The sequence below is a fragment of the Emys orbicularis genome, chromosome 2 (assembly GCF_028017835.1).
Source record: "Emys orbicularis isolate rEmyOrb1 chromosome 2, rEmyOrb1.hap1, whole genome shotgun sequence".
Lineage (NCBI taxonomy): Eukaryota > Metazoa > Chordata > Testudines > Emydidae > Emys > Emys orbicularis.
Window position 1 is genome coordinate 232,303,222 of NC_088684.1, and position 21,138 is coordinate 232,324,359.

Below are 21,138 nucleotides of genomic sequence, written 5' to 3' on the forward strand. Positions count from 1 at the left end.
TCTAGTCCCATCCTTCTCCTGCTCTGGTATCTCTCTTATACTGGGGTGCCCCAAGAAGGGGTGATGCAGAGCTGGCTCAGCCAGCTCTCCGCTACCAGAGGCTTGCACAACAGCTAGGACCCTGGTATTGGGAACGTATTTCACCCCCCAATGGCCCCAGCACTGATTTCCTGTGCTAAGTGCAGGTGAAGAGTATTTCACTGTGAATGACTTCATAGGCATTTCAATGTTATCAATGAGTATCTTCTGTGGAAATGTATTTTCCTTGCTGCTTGTGAGAGAGAGAGAGAGAGAGAAATTTCAACAAATCAATAAATGTATTAGCATTAGATCAAAATTCACAGTATACTAAAAATAGTTCGCAGGCTTTTATTTCGAGGAAGCTGTCAAAGTATGTAAGAAAACAGGTTTCTTAAAATAAGAAGTACTCTCATAAAGCTATTTTTAATGAAACACAAACTGCAAGTCCCACACAGGACAAAGTGTGAAACTGAGGTTTTATGGGAGAACATTGGAACTTGCATGAACTTTCAGTGACACTAAAAGCATTATGCCCAACCACAGTAAGTTAAGTTACTCTTAAACTACATTGTTATATACGGTGTACAGAGACAACAGTTATATTTTTGGAGGGGAGGGAAGAGGAGGGGAAGTACAGCATTAATACTCTTGATTATACTGTAGAAATGAATTGTTTCTTATAATGATTATTCCAGCCTTTTTGTGTTTGTAGTTCATTTTTCTTGGCAAATACTGAAGTCTTTAGATATGAATGGGAGGCCAAACTGTACCAGTTGGATCATCACAAATGATGTGCACCAGCTGGAAACTGCTTACTTAGGGTCTATCTACACTGCAATTAAAGGCGTTACTGAAGATTAGCTTTAATCTAACTCGCCTGGCTAGACATAGCAGTGAAGATGCAGCAGCATGGATTTCAGGCTGTACAAGTCTGTGCAAGGACCCTGAATAGACATTCCCATTGCTAGCCCGCACTGAAGCCGACACCAACACATCTTCACTGCTATCTTTTTGTGTGTGTTAGCTAGATTAAAGCTAATGTAGGTATGCCTACCCAAGCTGCAATCACATCTTCAATTACAGTGTAGACATACTGTTTTACTCAAACAGTTGAGAAAAAGAAATAATAAATCACACACATGGAGGGGCAGATTTTGGTCTAAGTTACAGCAATGTAAATACACAGTAAATTCCACAAAAGTAAATTGTTTTTCCAGATTTACAGCAGTGCATCTGAGAAACTGACCTGCAATATTGACTCCATGATGATTTAATCCCTGTGACATGATCAATATCTCCCTCCTAAGCAATACAAGTTATGGCTTCAATCGATTGGAAAAAGGAGAAACGTTAGACTTTTCATAAAGAATTCAAACAGTGGCTTGGGGCCCAGTCCTGCTTCCACTGAAGTTAATAGCAACACACCTGTGGACCTTAACAAGAGGAGAATCAGGCCCTTATGGTATTCTGCCTCTTTTTAGCATGCTGCAAAGACATTTTAGCACACAGGCAATAATCATAGCTCGACTCTTTTCAAATATGTGTTTTATTTCAACAAATCAAAATGTTTTGTTTCTGTTTTTAACTTTTTTTTTTTTTTTTTTTTTTTTTTGTAAATGTCCGAAATGAAATAATTTGTCAGCATAGTTCACAGTATTTTGTGGCCCAGTATAATTTTTTTCCTTCCTAGTAACTGGCATTTTAATTAGTTTGAGCTTTCTGAGGGCATAAAGTGTCATTTATGATTAATTTCAATGAAAGGGGGACTTGTGTTGTCAATGAAAAATGGCTTGGTGAGTGGATCACATGTATTCTATGGCATGATGAGGTTGGTTTGTCTATATTATATTCATTCGTACACCTGGTTGGGACAAGGCAATCTGGGGTCCTAAACACAGCATAGCATAAGGCCTTCATGCTTCCTTCCCTCCACTGTGATCCCACCCTCTGCTTGGCATTCCCTCAGAGAGGCAGCGGCCTGGAGCCACTTTCTTACCCCCCCAGACAGTCTCACAGCATAGGAGCGAGAGTTCAGTAGAAGGAATAACTAGTTTAAAATAAACCAAAAAGATCTATTCTATTACTGGCTCCCTTATTGTGGGGAGCACGGAGGAGGTTAATCTATGGAGAGATTTGAATGAAAAGAGGGGAAGTGGCTTTGTGGGCCAGAATTGTGAAAGCATTGCATGCAAAAGATGAGGCATAAGAGATGGCATGGAGCGAGCTGGAGAAGAAACAGATGAATAGGGCTTTAAATATTACCAGTGGTTAGTTATTATTTCAGGCTGGCCTCATGGGTGGGTCCAGGAGAGAGGGAAACAATAAAAAACAAGGTTGGAGGTCTATATATGGAGATATACCTATCTCCTAGAACTGGAAGGGACCCTGAAAGATCATTGAGTCCAGCCCCCTGCCTTCACTAGCAGGACCAAGTACTGATTTTGCCCCAGATTCCTAAGTGGCCCCCTCAAGGATTGAACTCACAACCTTGGTTTTAGCAGGCCAATGCTCAAACCACTGAGCTATCCCTCCCCCCCAAGTGTAGGATAAGGTGGAGCTACCTAGGGTCTTGAACATGATAGCAAGGGGATTAAAGCAGTGAAAAGCAGGGAGCCAGTGGAGGAGTTCAGAGAAGAGATGGTATGTTAGAGTAACAGACAACAAAGATAATTTGCTTGCTAGTTACATAACTAGCTTTAAGTTGCAATAATATTATTGTCCTTTTGTATAACAGCTTGTTCAAACTATGTACTTTTCTGTCAACATTTCCCCTCCCTCCTCCAAATATTTAGGGCACCTAATTTTGGGAAATGCATACATGGTTTTTTTCTATCTAGATTTTTGAAGTCTATTCCTAATATTTTGTTTTGGGGGTACTGATCTCTGGAATGATTGATCAGCCTTCCCATCTAAGCAGTAGGAGAAATGGTAAGCCCACTAACAATTTTGCTAGAGCCCTTTTAGGGGCAGCATGCCCTAACAGAACATTCAGTTTTCTGGGTGCACGGCAACATTCTAGCCCCGAAGGGCTAACTAAGTCTCTGAGCCCTTTTAAATAGGCCTTTGATGTCTGAATCAGACAAGTGTAACAACCTGTGGTCCGATTGAGGGCAAATATTTATGTGCTGATTTCCCCCTCCCCCCATTTTTTTTTGATATTATTGTAAAATACCAGCGGAGATAAAAATCTATATCTTGATCAACATGCACTGTTGTGTGCGTCCCCTTCAGCCCACTGCTGTCTGCTGGCAAACCGCCCAAAAGGAGCAAGCAGGAGCCGATGGATCAAATTGCATTTGGTACACCTGACGCGGTAATGGAGTGCAGTGGAATCCTGGCCGGCGTGGGAAAGACTGCACAAAGCTGGGATTCTTAAGACTCAAACTACTTCATCTAAGGCCTGTTTGTTGTGGCAAAGCCAACCTATATGTTTAAAAAAAACCGATTCATTTTCACACAATTGGCAAAGCTGACAAGGCACCTCTTGGGCTGTTGCTCTTAGATGCTGACAAGTGAGGAAATGAAATTCAGAGGGGGAAACGGTTAAAATACTGACTACGCGGATGTTATTTTTCTAAGGCAACTGAAACCACATTCATTATTTAAAGGATAAATTTTTATTGCTAGAAATATTTTTATATATTTCATTTAGACTAGAATCTGCTTAAATAGATTGGTTTTTTTTATTCAGTTCCATGGGATTAGAATCACAATGGACCCTGAGGCTCCAACTCAGAGTAAAATAATATGTCTGTAAAATATTTCATATTGATAGCAACACACTTGAATTATTATATTTACCTGCCAGTTCATCTGTGGAATAGTACTTCTAACTTTCAAACTCCCTAGAGTTAAGACTTGGTTTAAAACAAAATTTCCTTCTTTGACGGGTAACCAGCCTAGTGGATGGGGAGAACCAGTAAACATGATATATCTTGACTTCAGTATGGCCTAAGATATACTCCTACATAACATCCTCACAAGGAAATTAGGGAACTAGATGAAATTACTATAAAATGGGTGCACAACTAGTTGAAGAACCATTCTCAGGGAGTGGAATTATCAATGGTTCACTGTCAGACTGGGAGGACATGTCAAGTGGGGTCCAGTAGTGTCTGTCCTGCGGCTGGTAATATTCAATATTTGCATTAACAACTTGGATGATGGAGTAAAGAGAACACTTGTAAAATTTGAGGATGACACTAACCTGGGAGGGGCTGTAAGCACTTTGGAGGACAGAATTAGAATTCAAAATGACTTGATAAATTGGAGAATTGGTCTGAAATCAGTAAGTTGAGATTCAGTAAAGAAGAAATGCAGAGTACTGCACGTAGGAAGGAAAAATCAAATTCATAAATACAAAATGGGGAATAACTGGGCTAGGCAGTGGTGCTGAAGAAAAGGATCTGGGGATTATAGTGGATCACAAATTGAATATGAGCCAACAGTTTGATGCTGTTGCAAAAAAAGGCATGTACCATTCTGGGATGTATTAACAGGGCTATCGTATGTAAGACATGGGAGGTAATTGTTCCACTCTACTCAGCACTGGAGTATTGTGTTCAGTTTTGGCCTTGTTTGTGGCAAGGGAGATTTAAGTTGGAAGTTTTTCTTAATACCAACTGTAAGGATAGTTAAGGACTGGCACAGGTTACCCAGGGAGGTTGTGGAATCCACTTCCCTGGAAGTTTTTAAAACCAGGTTAGACAAACAGCTGTCAAGGATGGTCTGGGTATACTTACTCCTTCCTCAATGTGGGGGAATGGACTAGGTGACCTCGAAGTCCCTACTTGCCCTACATTTCTATGACTTCTATGGGAGGTGGGAGACGTGTTTTCAAATCTCTGCTCTGCCTGATTTGGAGCAGGGACTTGAACCCACGTCTCAGGCAGGTGTCCCAATCACTGGGTTATTGGCTATAGTGGGGAAGAGGCATCTCTCTGTTCGTTTGTGAGAAAGGGCTGACTTGAGTTAGGTGCCTCACTCCTGGAGAGGGTTCCCAGCTACGACTCTTGGCGGAGGGAAGCACCTCCCTTTGGCCCATCAGTCTGGCACCTAAGGCACAGATCAGTGGGATTAGGTGCCTAAGTACCTTTAAGGAGCTGGTCTCTAAGCCCTTTCCTTTGTATTTCACTGCTGGGTGGTTTAGAGGGCTCCTCGCTCAGCTTGCTCGGTTCTGAGAATTCCTTTCTTAGGCACCTCACTCTCCCTGTTTAATGTATGAGGAGCCTGGGTGCCTAATTCAGGGCTGTGAATTCCACTAGTAGCAGGGCACCTAGGAACTGGGAGTTGCAGTGCAATAGGTGAATGTAGCCCGGGGTACCTTCCACGTAGCATCAACAGCAATAGTGATATTCCAAGTGGACTTCAGGGAGTCTCTAGAACTTTTTCCTTTTTGGGGTTTAAAAAAAAAAAAAATCTCCCTTAAGATTTTATTCATTTCGTTTGATTGAGGAAGTTGGCAGGAGTTTAGTGGTTGAAGAGGTGTCAGTGTCAAAGAGTTCTTACATACTGTATAATCCTAAAAGCACATAAATTTATGTATTTTAGCTTTATTTGACACATTTGTTTGAAAAACCAAGATGAGCTAAAAAGCTTGAAAGGAGTACCTTGAGGAATTTTTTCCATCAAGATGTAATCAAAGGCAGGAAATCATAGAAGTGTTTTTTCCTAAATATTTTTATTAGTTAATTAAACTATAAGAACCTTAACTTCATTTTAGGTTATCTGTTCCTATGGTTCAAAAATATTTTAAGAGGTCAATAATGCACATTTTGACTTTCAATCAATCTGTGTGGGATAAATCTCAGTCAATAATGGTGAGTTTTCCAGATGTTATGCACAGCAGGAGGAGGGTGTGTGTGTGTGTGTGTGTAAGTAATATATAATGTGTGTGTGCGCGTGTGCTAATGGTGGGAAACAACAATCCGTCTCCCCTCATCTGCACTCCACCCTGTAAGAATGAAAACCATAGGAAAAAAAGTAGTACAGCCTGACATATGTGACCTAATGTAAAATATCTGATATTGCTCCACATCATAAGTACTTTACAGCTCCCAGCTGACATACATATTTACTCATGACTAAAGAGTAACTGATTATGAGAGTGAGGGCAGGGAAAGTGAGAGATCAAGAAGGGATAGATAATTTAATAGAGTACAGGGCATATTTAATTTCACATGTAATAAAAAGTGAAGACTCCATTACATGCTGAAACGTGGGTTTTCTTTGTGAAGTTTATTTCCTTACAGCTTCTTCAGAATCTGATTGATCCGGAGTCCATCTGCATTGTTGCCTCAGAATAAAGAGCTGCTTACAGACACGTATGCAAAGTGCATAATGAGGGAAGCAACCCAAACAGTTGTATAAAACTCATAAGGCTCAGTCTGGAACTGCTGAAATGATTCCAACAGTTGCAGCTAAATCATCCCCTCTTGCCAGGGCAGGGACAAAAATCACGGGTGGGAGCAAGAGCATAGGGGAGTTGCCATTTCCCACAGCACCTCGTGCAAGCTGCACAGTCCGTACAAGTCTCTCCAGAATAAGTTCCCTCCTCCTCTCTCTCTCTGGGTATACTTGCTGCTTTTATCAGCTGAGACTCTCCTTTTTTTATTGTACTTATCATTATTGTTGAAATTCTGCCTTTCCACTTTCCTTGTTTTGCATTTAATTTCTTCTTCAGACTTTTTTATTGAGTTATTGCAATTTAAAAAAAAAAAAAAAACAACCTCAGTACCAGGTGCTCAAATGACTGCTGTAGCATATCTGGAACAGAATGGGGTCAAGGCAGCCATTTATCCCTAAACCTGAGGGAATGAATTTCGCAACTATAATTGCTACACTATAATTCTTATTAATGTTGTGCTATAATTCCATTTAATTCCAAAGGGCTAGTAAATGCATTAGGACTTGTCAACGAATTATTTTACACTGTTTATGATCTGTCAAATTATGCTCTTCGGTATTGTATCGTGTAAAGGAAAAGCCCTAAAAAATACCAGGTTGGAGAAAATTATCTGTTTTCTAGGTGGGGTTTGGAAGAGAGAGGGGCTCTTTTATTAGAAAAGTAGTGAAGTTGAGTTTGTAATCAATCCCTTGTTGAACCTTTAATGCCACTGTGGTTGATTGTTCATGAAAATATATTAATATCAGCTATCTTATAGCTACTTAAGAAAGGTACTGTGGCTGTTTTTATGAAGTAGTAGCTATAGCCAGGACATTTTATGTGATTAAAAGTACCTGTCTTCCTGCATTGTAAGTAAGAAGGGTGTAGGCGAGTTATAAGGCACTGGGAACAATGAAATAAAAATGAATTGTGTTGCAATGATTTCACTTTATTCTTGTGAAATACCCTGGTTTCTTAGGTAGCGAATATGATGAGGAAGAAGTAGACTATGAAGAATCAGACAGTGATGAGTCCTGGACCACAGAAAGCGCCATCAGCTCGGAAGCTATCCTCAGTTCAATGTGTATGAATGGAGGGGATGAGAAGCCTTTTGCCTGTCCTGTTCCTGGATGTAAAAAAAGATATAAGGTGAGTTACAACAGAGACTTGGTTTATTTCTGTTTTGTTGCAGTAGGAGAGAGAGTCTGGGAAAGCAGGTCACATCTTTCTGTTTTATTTGACCTTTCGCTTTTTATTTTTACAAGACTTCAACAGATTCTCATATAGCTGCACAATGTTCTTTTCGGACTGATTTTCCTCTCAAACACTTTCAAGTCATATACAGCATATGTTGTATCTATATCTACTGATCAAGAGAGATTGTTAAAAGGAACGATTAAAGCAATTGGGTCACATATTATAATTAGCAAGCCTTATTCCAAGAAATTATCTGCTGAAATGGAAAGATGATGCCAACATTCATCTGTTGAAGGAATCACGGACATTACATATAGAACTTGTCCACACCAATGCTAGAATGGGTCCTCTTTATATAACCATTACAGATTTTGTGCTATCCTGTACTGAAAGTATGCCAGTGATGCCTCTGCTGATACAGGTGATGTGCAAAAGGTAGCATTTAATTTTAAAAAGCCAAAGGCCACCACAGGGAAGACGGAGCAGTAACCTCATAGAAAACTTATGAAAACATTTGTATAGGGTAAATTCTGACCCGGATCCTGAAAACGGATCTGTATGAGCAGAATCTTGTACTGGTGCAGAATCCCTCTGACTTCTAATGGGCATGTCAATCTGTATGGATTTGATTGCAGGATTGGGGGCTTCTGTTTGAATACCATATATTCTGGGAAAACTTGTCTTTCTTTTTTTGTTCATTCATTGTATCTTATGAGGAACCTTTTCATAAAAGTCTGTTAATCAGCTTCTGCTTATGTTCTCCTTGCGACATCACAGTTGTCTAGCATGCATATCTCTCTGATATTATAGGCAAAGCAATATTATTTCACATGAATTAGAGCAGGAGCAGATGGATTCTTACAGAATAGATTCATTTTTATGCAAAGGTCCCTAAGCAATAAAAATGTGGGGATATGTGGCTGGATTCTCTCTCTCAAGTAAATGTTTTTCAAAGTTCTCCATGAAGCATTAGAGAATGTTTTAAAATCCAACAGGCTCAAAGGATCCCAACCTACTGTGTATACAGCAGCAAAACTGCCACTGAAGATAAGGCTTTTTTAACAACTGCATAGTAAAGTCCTAAAATGGAATACAAAACTGAAATATGAAAGAGAGAAAATGCAGGAAGACTAGTAACATTTGAAGGTCTATAAATCCTGACAATAGCAAATATACTGTGCATAAAAATGTGCAGTAGTTGAAAATGTGTGCCTTTTATTGATTCTGCAGCTATTCTGAATCACTTACAGCCCCTTTAACTCAGTAATACTTGTCACAAAACGTATGTGCATGTACATGGAGATCAGTCACAAGTGGAAATACTGTGCAAAAGTGTGTACGCTTTCTATAGCAATGTGTTAGTCCTCTATGTGGAGATTAGTTTGAATTGTGAATTACATAATAATTGTTCTACTCTTCAGGAAAATCTCAGCATAACCTCTTGGGGTGGTGGGGGAAAAATATATTTTTGGGCTATTTGGAAGTGTCAATGAGCAGATGTGGTCACATTATGCAAGATTATCACATTTTCTTTATGGCAGAAGGTATGTAAGGGGAAGAGTGTAGAATAAAAGGTAAATGCTTAGCTCAGGAAGCAAACAAGCCATGGCAGTTGTTAGGAGTTACTTTCCCAAGAGGGCATCTGTGCATTGCAGAAAACATTTATTTAGTGGAAAAAGCTAGATGAAGAACCCTGTAATTTGCTATATCCTGTCTGTTCTCTGTTTGACTGCCAGCTCCTCTGTCTTTTTACTGCCAAATAAGCAAGCTGTTCCTGCCTGCTTCTGCTATCTCGCTGCCTTCATCTCAAATGCATGAGGACTGTCTACGGGATGTCTTTTGCACCATTAATGGTAGAACAGTCAGACAGGGAACAAATTAATGACCCATATAGAGGCTGACAAACCGAGAAAGCAGCAAATAAAAAGTACCATAGTTTTGGGAAAATACGTATCCCAGTTAAGCCCAGATGGGTAAGGACATTTCCTTTAGCTGTCTCACTTCCAGTTAGTTGCTTCTGTTTCCTCGTCTAATTTATTTTCTGTGTTTATCTTTGTTTCCTCTTCCCTTTGTTTTGTGTCAACTGTATGTCATGTTTCCTCTTGATCTTCCCTCTGTTTAACCCCCACTCAGAAGAAATATTTGCTGAGTTTAGGTAGGAGTCCTGATATCAAAGGATCATGCACTGGAACTTCCTGCTGGGTGCTGGGTAATAACATTGATGGCTGTAAAACAGGACCATGGCTACAAACAGGAATATTGATGCACACATACAGTAATTATCAGAATCACCTGACATCTGAAAAGGTCGACGTTACTTCTGGGTGGGGGAGGGCGGATGAATGAACACAGCTTCCTTTTGTCCAGCATTTAGATGATGTGTTTTTATATTATGATGATGATGATTTATTATTATTTGTATTGTGAGAGTGCCTGGAGGTCCCAGTCAGGGTCTGGGCTCCATTCTGCCTGGCATGGTACAACAGTAAAAGACTGCACCAACGAGTAATTAATGTAATTAAGACAGGATTCAGCAGTGAGTGTAAAAATATTCTGACGGAATGGGGGAGGGAGGATGATGGAAACTGTCATAAGAACATGTTTTTAAAAGGGCCAGATAAATATCAGAAGTCCCTATTGGCCATCTGCCTAGCTGTTATCTGGTGACAGTTTCCCGTAGGCATCACAGTAGAAGTGAGTCACAAACATTTAATTGCTGTTTTTCAGTCTTATTTTTTTTTAAAGATATAAAATTGTCTACCAATAAATTATAACAATAATATTGTTACTCTAGCCTCTATTTACTATAATCTGCCTTAAATTTTTCTTCTATTACAATTGTCAATTTTTTCTAAAATATGACCCTAAGCTTCCTTAAAAGGTTCTAAGTCTATATTGGGAAGGATTTTCAAAAGTATCTAAGTAACTCATTAGTGAGAGGTATGTGAGGTAATATCTTTTATCGGAGAAAATTCTGTTGGTAAAAGACATAAGCTTTTGCGTAACTCATTGACTTCTAGATGCTCTAGAGCAGGGGTGGGCAAACTTTTTGGCATGAGGGCCGCATCGGGTTTCCAAAATTGTATGGAGGGCTGGTTAGGGGAGGCTGTGCCTCCCCAAACAGCCAGGCAGGGCACGGCCCCGCCCCCTCCTGCTTCTCGCCCTTTGGCGCCCCCCACCCCTACCCTGGAACTCCTGCCCCATCCAACCCCCCCCTGTTCCCTGTCCCCTGACTGCCCCCAGACCCCCTGCCACCCCATCCAACACCCTCTCTCCTTCCTGACTGCCCCTCCAGACCCCTGCCCCCATTCAACCCCCCTGTTCCCCGCCCTCTGACCACCCCAAGCCCTAGCCACACCTCCGACCCCTGGCCACCACCCTGAACTCCCCTGCCCTCTTTCCAACCCGCCCTGCTCCCTGTCCCCTTACCGCGCTGCCTGGAGCACCGGTGGCTGGCGGCGCTACAGCCGCGCCACCCAGAGCAGCAGGACAGGCAGCCGTGCCGCCTGGCTGGAGCCAGCCATGCCACCACGTAGCACAGAGCACCAGGTCAGGCCCAGGCTCTGCAGCTGCGCTGCCTCAGGAGCTCATAGCCCTGCCGCCCAGAGCATTGCGCCGGCAGTGGAGCGAGCTGAGGCTGCGGGGGAGGGGGAACAGCAGGGAAGGATCTGGGGGCTAGCCTCCCGGGCCAGGAGCTCAGGGGCCGGGCAGGAGGGTCCTGCAGGCCGGACGTGGCCTGTGGGCCATAGTTTGGCCACTTCTGCTCTAGAGTGTTCCTATGTAACTGTATTTATGTATTATTTATCTTGTACATATTTGAACTTTTAATTTGATCTTTAGCAGTGGTCTAAATGGGTTCCCTTGAATCCAAGGTATGTGTGATATGTTTGAGCTTTGTTTCTCCAAAGCTAAACATTAGGCTCCTAAATCCGCATGTAGGTGTATATTGAAGACAGCAGGATTTGTGTTTCTAAGGCACTTCTGAAAATCCCACCCTTGCGGGGCCAAAATATGGATTTAAGAGCATAGCATTAGACTCTTTGATAATGTTGGCCAATGTCAATAATGTGTTGTCTAGCTTTGGACAAGCAAAGCTGAAACTTATCTGAAGTATCTTTAAAGCTGAGGAACCTATTTAGACAACTGCTACAGATCAAATTAAAAGTTTCAAATAAATGTAACAGAAATAATACATGAATATATATATATATATATCTGTGTATAGAGTATCTATCACATTCTCTTGTCTATGGTAAACACAATAAAAATAGGAGAGTATTTTAAGTGCCCACAAAACTTACAGATAAGGTTGTTCAAGTGCATTTCCTATCAACACAGTCACTAAAAATCCAGGAAGTCAGCAGTTAGGGCAGGGGTGGGCAAACTACGGCCCACGGGACCGTCCTGCCCGGTCCCCGATCTCCTGGCCCGGAAGGCTAGCCCCCGATCCCTCCCCTGCTGTCCTCCCGCCCCAGCAGCTTCAGCTCGCTCACTCCGCCACCGGCGCAATGCTCTGGGTGGCGGGGCTATGAGCTCCTGGGGCAGCGCAGCTGCAGAGCCCGGCCTGACCCGGTGTTCTGTGCTGCGTGGTGGCGGCAGCGGCGGTAGCATGACCCAGCTCCAGCCAGGCGGCGCGGCTGTAGCGCCACCAGCCACCGGTGCTCCGGGCAGTGCGGTAACGGGGCAGGGAGGGTTGGATTGAGGGATGGGTGGTCAGGGGGCGGGGATCTGGATCCTGGTTGGGGGGGGAAACGGGGTTGAATGGGGGCAGGGGTCCCGGGGGCAGTCAGGAAGGAGGGGGGATTGGATGGGGCGGCAGGGGGCAGTCAGGGGACAGGGAAAAGGAGTGGCTGGATGGGGCAGGAGTCCCGGGGTGTGTCTGTGTGTGTGTGTGTGTGTGTGTGTGAGGAATGAGAGGAGGGGTTGGATGGGGCGGCAGGAGTCCGGTGGCAGTCAGGGGACAGGGAGCAGGGGTCTGTGGATGGGGCAGGGGTCCCAAAAGGGCTGTCAGGGAACGGGGGGGTTGGATGGGGCAGGAGTCCTGGGGGGGCAGATAGGAGGTGGGGGCCGGGCCACGACCCCCTCCCCTAACCGGCCCTCCATACAATTTACGAAACCTGATGCGGCCATCAGGCCAAAAAGTTTGCCCGCCCCTGAGTTAGGGCATCATACGCATCCAGACCAAACTCAATTCAAGTTTGCCCGCCCCTGAGTTAGGGCATCATACGCATCCAGACCAAACTCAATTCACGTATCTCACCCTTCAAATATTACAACACTCATTGACACAACAAATTCCCTTTCACTTCCAACATGTAGCCACCCACAATGCACACGTCCCGTTCCTCTGCAAGCTCATAGTTTTTCCATGTACACATAACACATTATTGAGTTTCTCCAGTGCACATATATTTAGAGCACGTACATCATCCCACAAAGGGAATTGGATGTGGAGGTTACAGATCTGAGTGCATCTGCTTTACTGTGATGGCTGAATGGAAAGTTCGGGAGTTGAGGTTGGTCTAAATGTGAACATTGCCTTAACTGGTGATTTCTAAGGTTTTTGGTGACTGTATTGTTAGGAAATGCACTTGAGCAACTTCAGCTACATTTTTTGAAGGCAGCGGTTTCCTGGTTTTTTTAGAATGTGTAAAAGTTCAGGGTATGATTGGGCAGAGGCACAGGGAAGCAGAGGGCAACCAAGATCAGTAGGCAAGAGAACATGTAGTGATGGCTATAAGCATGGGGAAAACAAGACTAGTGCGGACTGCCGGTTGTGAATGGGGGCTTGGAAAGACTGGGGGCAGCAGTGTCTGGTGGGCTATGTAAGGTATTTAGTGGAGATGGTGTAGTGTGCAGCACAAGTTTGCAGATAGGGATGTAGTTAGAGGGGTGTTGGGTAGGGGGAAACTGGAGAACAGCAAATGTTTGGCAACCAAGAGTGCAGGGGAGGCTATGGTAGCAGGAGGCGGGAGGATATGGGCTGTGTTGAATGGGTGGCATTGGAGTTCACAGAGGCAGCATAGGGTTGGGGAAGCGAGAGCCTATGGAGAGGTGGGATGAGCAGGGAGTTTGGGGCAGGGCAGATCACTCCGTAATAGGCAGGATGTCTCTTCTGCTGGCAGGATCTGTAATTAATTTGTTTTGGATCTTTCCCAGCTAAGAAATCCTTCCCCTGAGTGGGCAGAGTTTCTCTGTGCTTCACCAACTGGGCTTTCCCTGCTTGTGGAGATCCCCTATTGCAAAGAAACCCATCCCTCTAAGGAGCATTATTTCCTTGGGCCCTGCCTATAAAAGGGGATGGGAAGGGCTCAGTGAGCCTGATGAGCCTGGGCTCCCTGAGGCTGGGAAGCCCAGTGGTCTTTCTCTTGAAAATGCTGGCAACTGCCCAAATGGATCGGAAGGGATGGTGACCCCTTCCAGCACCCTCAAAGAATGCAAAGATACCAGCCTCCCCAGAAGAGGATGGGGAAATGGCTGCTGGGCCTCCTCTCTCCTTCCCCTGTCCCCCTCCCCAAAGCCTCCTAAGGGTGAGCCTTGGGGGAGCCAAGACAGAGACATAAGTGGGAGTTGATTTAAGGGCAAAGGGGCATGGGAGTGGCTGGTCAGCCATGAGATAACAAGCAGTGAGTGGGGCGTGGGGACATGGAGAAAGAACAAGTCTGGTGGGGTAGATGGAAGAGTGAGAGGAGGAAGCAGGCCTGTGGCTCATGGAGTTTGTGAGAGGAAGTGAGCTGGAGTGGATGAGGATTGTGCAACAGCAGCAAGCCCAGTACCTGGGAGAAAGAGGCTTGTCCATGGGGCAGTTTTCTTGCCCTCCTCCACTAAAGATGGCACCTAAAAGCAGCTACGTTTGTCTGGTCAGGAGCAAGCAACTCCTGCATTAATAACCTCACTGTGTGTAAGGTAAACACCACAGACTGTGCAAAAATTAAAGTGAGTGTCCAAGCACTAAACAGAATAAAATGAAACCCCAAAACAGCTACATTCATGTCCCTGTCTCGTGTCCTTGCACATTTGTACTATTCCTGTACATGATCCCAAACTTTAATGCCTTAGCTAGTGGTGGCATCCTAGGGCATATGGTCCTGCCAAACCAATGCCACTGTAGCCACACAAATGCACCAATACCATTACTAGAACTCTTTGGTATCTCCTCCTGTTCTGGTCCTAGTTTCATTGTTCTTTCATCTAGTTTAAGATTTCTGAATGTCTTTCTATGCTGCAGCCTTTTTCCTCAACTGTGCGTGTCTCATCATTAATCTAAGTATCTAGAGCAATAAAAGTGACAGATGGGTTTGGCAGCGTTGTTCTCTATACCTCAACAAATTTAACCCAAGACACACAACAAGGTGTTTATATTAGAGCAGTGGAAAAAATTAGGAAGAGTTGACTTGAAGTTCCAACAAAAGTTTTCTTTCAGTGCTTTTATGGAGAGATGTAGATCAAGTTTCATGTTGCGTTGGTTTCTCATAGCCTGAACATTTTGCTATTTTTTCAAACCCTTCTCTAACCCAATTAATCTTAAAACACAAGCCAAGATGGAATTTCCTAGCACCTTCTGCCTGGAAAAAGACTGTGCTGTCTTTTTCATCCATCGAGGTGTGTGTATCTGATTTTCTGCACATGAGGTGTTTCAGAATAACTCACTAAAGAATCCAATAACAAAGTTTCAAGTAAACCCGAAGTGAAACATTTGCCATAAATGATCATGTTATTACCATGCAAACTGAGGGTATTTATGCTCTGTAGCTTTTACTGCACAGATGCCACCATTAACTGTACATTTTACTTCTAGTATAATTGTCAAATGACTATCTCTTGAGTTGAAGTTATAAAAAAGGAAAAACTTCTTGCACATTACTCTGGGCAAACTTTTCAAAAGTTTCTAAAGATAAACTTAGGTTGTGTTGGGTCATTCCTCCATCGCCCCACCCCCACACACTGTAGCTGAAGATTAGCATTTCATCCCCGATACTTTGTTCTCAAGCTCCATCACATTTTCAAGCACAAATAGTTCATAGGCTTCATTTTATACCGAGTTGGAGACAGTTGCTATAACAAAACAAAAAAATATGTAGCTGAAGAGGCACAGTTCTGTGTGAAATGGGTCAGGAGAAACTTTCCATGTAGCGTAAGGTGAGATGGGGCATTGTAATGTAGTCTCCTCTACAGCCCACTTACCTTTTTTCCCCCCCCTCTCTCCCCTTAATGCGGGCTCCACTGAGCACTGATTCTCTAGTAAAGGTTGAAAGTTGTGTAATATTTCTACTGATATGAATTGCTTGAAATTGTGTCAGGGAAGATCAGCACAGGATTGGGAACAAAGATTTGTTACTCAGGAGCATAGAATACAACATATCCCAGTTCAGAATAGATACATCATTGATTGTTTGGAATCAGACTTTAGAAGGACATGTGCTGTGGGAGGTATTACCTTACCTGCATTTCCTGGTTTTCTGATGTTTTTGTTTTGTTATTTCCTGCTTCTGAGGTTTTAGTTTTTGGCTACCAACTTTCATGTTCTGTAAGAGTACAAAGGAACCACAACTCTTTAATGAAGCTTTGTTAGTGAATTGTCCAGCAGCAGCTGTAGAGTGAAAGTCGTAATCAGAGGGCTTGATTTTCTGAACTTCCACACAGCGTGAGCTCTGGGTAGGCATAGCTCATATTCCCATCTTAACAAAACCCTTCTTGTCCCTTATAACTATTAGAAGGCAGTGTTCAGCATAGTAAAAATTCCTGAATCTAAGCCTGGCTGACTATGCCCTTACGTTCAGGGTAGTAGTTAGTGCATATTACTATAGAGTTCTCATCCTCTTAGTTTAGTAAACATAGTAAGTGCAGCCAATCAAATCTACAAGCTTCAGAAAGGAGTTGAGTTCTAAGGCTGCAGCCTTGTCATAGTAATTGCTCTTTGAATGTCCATAAACCTTTCCTCTGGAAGAACAAGAAAAACACCATCCACTGGACAGTTCACAGCTGCTATAATGAAAATCAATCTCAGACTCTCCTAGTTTATTCAAAGGCCCAGACCCTTGAAGAGGAAGCAGATAATATACTTGGGGCTTGTCTACATGGCTCAGTAAAGTGCATTAGAGGAGTGTGATTTATAGAGTGCTCTGACTGCCCCATGAAGACTCTGCGGGTGTGATGTAAAAGGCACCTACTTCTACATTAATACGAACTAGCTACCTTTCAGTTAGTGGCAGCAGGGTCCACATGGGGCATTTAGTGCACTCTACAAGTCACACACTTCTAATGAACTTTCCTATGCCATGTAAACAAGCCTTGAGAGAAAGAGCATGCCTCAATTAGATGAGTCCTTAATTAATCATCCAACCCACTAAAGGCAGATATATAAAATGTCACAGCTTAGATAGATCACCACGGCTGGTCTCAGAATCTGCAAGAAGAATGTAAGATATTACCACATTAGGAAAGCAACAGAGGCTTTCAACCAGTCTTAATACAAGGCTCTTGAGCTGCCAGCTTCCTGATCCTGCACGTGAAACTAAAAGATACTTAAGGATTTTCTCAGGCAAAGTTGACATCTTCCCTTAAAGGCAAACTATGCAGGAACTGGTGATGGTAGCAATTCTAAGCATAGTAGGTCTTCTCTAAGACAGCTAGAGAACTGTGGTTTCAGTGGTGAATATCTACAAACATGGTTATTTATTTTTCAAGTGTGTTTTAAGGGTTGGGGGCTTAGAGAAATGGGGAGGTTTGTGGAATCATGTGAAAGTCCAACCTAAAGGTGACTGTTTCCTGTGTACTTAAATCTCTAGGTACTATACATGTACGGCAGTGGTTCTATTTACCATAGTGGGCAGCATATGCAGCTTTCTATGTGTTATGTGGGCCGAATCCGCACACAAATAAATTGTGTGTGTATACACACACACACACAACCTGTATGGTCCTGAGGATGTCACATGGGCTGCAGTTGTGTGCTGATTGGGCAATGGGTTGAGAACCACTGATGTAAGGCAATCAAGCTTTCTTGCTGCCTCATGAAAAAAATTAAAAATCTTAAAATAAAAATAGGGCAAATGGTGATAGCTGCTTTGAGCCCTTTGAAGGAGTGTAGCTGAATACTACTGTGCTCGCTCTTTTTTGCTTGAATATGTTCCCTAGAGCTTGTCTAAAGATACGTAGCGCATGGAAGGCTAGCACAACATAGACTTACCCTCCAGCTCATTGTGCGCTAAATGTCCACGTGGAACCTACTGCTACACACTAAAAGTTTCCCTGTGTTTTGACCTACCCTGCTTTGAAACAGGAGATTAAAGTGCACCACAGAATTTTTCATGCATGGCAGCAGGGCCCACACAGGCAGGTGGTAGGCTACAAGCTAGCGTAAGGTAGATTTACACCCCAGCTTGCCATGAACTGTTGGTAAGACAAGCCCTAAGTTAACTTACTGGTGTTTTTCCAATAGCATTGAATGGACCATTGGAAAATCCCTATTCAAAGTGTCAGGAAGTAAAGAACATCTATTTTCCTTCGAGTGAGGGACCCTATATGTATTCCAAACGTAGGTGGACCATGCGCCGGAAGTTTTCAGCAGCAGTCTGTTGACCTGTACACACGTCGTATGTTGCCTCGTGCTCCAGGCAAGGTTATGAGGCCATGCGGGGCGACGCCTCCTCAGTTTCCTCATAGCGCTATGTGGTTGGAGTCAGAATCTTCTCTTCCGCTTGCTCATAATCTCTATGAGAACTGTCCATTGTATTTAGTTAGCTAGTTTGTTTTTTCTTCTTAGTTGTGTATAGTCTATGGTTAGATAGTGTAGGTTACTTGCCCCGCTCGGGGGCTGCCCCAACTTTGTCGGGGGACTATGCTCTGCATTCTGGGATTTAAGAACTGTGCCTCATGCCCTCAATTCGTTCTCCATGAGAGATGAGCACTGCCATTGCTTATACTACCTAGGAGAAGCGCATCTTGCCACACATTGCGACATTTGTAAGTCCTTTCCCCTGCAGACCCATGAGGCTCGTCTCCTGCGACTCAGGAAGTTCCTCATGGAAAAAGCTCTCCGGCCCCTTGTGGAGTCCGATCTTGGACTGGCAGAACCAGCAGCGCACCACCCTTCACCAGTGGTGAGCATCCTACCCACCTCCCAGATCTGACAAAGTCAAGCAGGAGAGTTGCAAGTGCTCTCGGCCATCGCAGCAAGTCCCTGTTACGAGCTTTGCCAGGTCGGGCAAGACGTTGCATGTGGACTGCACCTGCCACCTCCTAAGCTTCCCCATGCAGAGGGTAAAGCTAAAAAAGAGGCAGCATAGGTAGCGTTGGCTGCCACACTAACCATACCACAAGACAGCCCTCCACGCTGTGCATCTCCACCGCAACATGAGTTCTCATGCTCTGCACCACATACACATCCCTGCTTCAGCAGTCAGCGGGACGTGCCATGGACAGCTGGATGAGCCAAACACTTGCTCCCCACAGTGCACTTCGACCTGCCTTATCCCCCCCTTGCCGCTGCTTTTGGCTTCGCAGCCCCACCACCACCACCACCAACGGATGCACTTCTCTTCCTGGGCTGGAGACCACATCCCATGGTTGCGGGACCACCCTCATTGACAGCTGCCACCATCCGAGCTCTCTCTGGACTCCAAGGCCTTTTCAACGAAGGAACCATCATTCTCCCCGATCCCCAGGCGTTGCTCGGACTCTCGGGCATGGCCACCGCACCAGGCAGGGTATGCTCCGACCCCGCCGCATTGGTATGTGTACTCTTGGGGCCTGCAGTATCCCTAGGACTAGACCCCCTGAGCACACTGGCCAACGTGGGACGCTTACCACCACCCATATCCACCTTCTCATGCCTTGCACCCTTCCATCTGGGCCCCTTCACCAGAACCGTCCAGCTCGGACCTGGAGGCAGAGACAGCAAGGGAGCCGATCCCGACGACAGCCTCCTGTCTGGACGGAGCACTGATTCCCCTGACCCTCTCGCCTCCTGATGACCACCACTAATACCAGGAGCTGCTGCAGAGGATGGCCCTGAATTTGGACATCCCATGGGAAGAAGTCCAGGACCAACACGATCCGCTCCTAGACATTCTCCAGCCTAGGGGACCGTCCTGCATTGCATTTCCCATAAACAAAGCCATCCTTCAAACTGCATGGGTGGTCTGGCACACACCAGTGTCCTGCACCCCCACAGCCATCCAAAGGGGCTGATTTCTTTCCCAACTCCTCCCCACTTTGCTGGTGGCGCACGCAGCGATGGAACAAGCGAGGCAGCACTCACACGTCTCCACTCCTCCAGATAGGGTGGCAACGCACCTAGAGCTCCTGGGATGCATAGTTTACTCCTCTGCAGCCCTGCAATTCTGCATATCAAACTACCAGGCTCTGCTAGCAAAGTATGATTTTAAAACTATGCCAAGCTAGTAGCGTTCTTGGAGCATCTCCTGCAGGACAAGCAACAGCGTTTCCAAGCCCTGGTGGAGGAAGGTCACTTGTCGGCCAAGGTTACCCTCTAAGCAGTGATGGATGCAGCAGAGACATCCTCCCGCTCCCTGCCACAGGCATAGTGATGCAACAGGAGACCTGACTGCAGTCCTCCGGCTTCCCGAGGGAGATCCACACCACCATCCAGTACCTCACCTTTGACGAGGACAAGTTGTTCTCGGCAAAGACAGATGAGTCCCTACACTCTGTAAAGGGCTCACAAATGACTCTCCCGTCTCCAGGAATTTACAGAAGCAACAGAAGTCACCCTACCAACCATGCCCCTATGCACCATACCAGCCCATGTACACCCTGTATCAGGACCCCACCCGATGGCACCCCAGATCACAGCATCCACTACCATCAGCCTCTGTCACCTACTCTGCCATACCATGGCACCAATCTAAGGCCCAGTTTTGGCAAGCCCCCATCGTCACCACCTCCAGCCCCCCTTACTGCCTTTGGGGCCCATCTTGACCCACCACTGGGGCAAGATCACCATGGATCATTGGGTATTGGAGGTTGTGAGATATGGCTATTCTATTGAGTTCCTTACCTTCCCCTCTTCCCGCCCAGTGCCTCCTGGAAGTCTCTCTCATTACAACCTCCTATAGTGTGAGGCAAACACCCTCCTAACGAAAGGTGCAATTGAACCCGTGCCTTCCCTCTTCATCGGTAAGGGTTTCTACTCCCTATACTTTTCTCATCCCAAAGAAGGGAGGAGGTCTCTGCTCTATCCTCGATCTCTGCTTACTTAACAACTTCATCAGAAAGGCCATGTTCCATATAGTGACGCTCGCATCAATCATCACCTCCTTTCCCCAGGGGGTATGGTTCGCAGCCCTCAACATGAAGGACACGTACTTGCATAGTGATATCCATCCAGTCCACCACAAGTTCCTTTGCTTCCATGTGGGTGACAACCACTTCAGAGTTCTCCCCTTTGGTATTGCCATGGCCCCATGAGTCTTCACAGTGGTGGTTGCAGCCCAACTACAATGCCTGGGGTATTCTGTGTGTTTCCTTACTTGGACGACTGGCTCTTGGTGGCGACAACCCTTGCCAAAATG

General features: G+C 44.7%; 1 protein-coding gene across 1 annotated transcript in view; it reads left to right on the forward strand.

Moving 5' to 3' along the window:
* The window catches only part of JAZF1 (JAZF zinc finger 1), a 277,883-nt gene that overhangs the window by 253,595 nt on the left and 3,150 nt on the right, over positions 1–21,138 (forward strand). Inside the window, exon 4 of the mRNA XM_065399829.1 lies at positions 7,386–7,555. Coding sequence (XP_065255901.1) covers positions 7,386–7,555 — 170 coding nt within the window. The remainder of the gene's footprint in view (positions 1–7,385; positions 7,556–21,138) is intronic.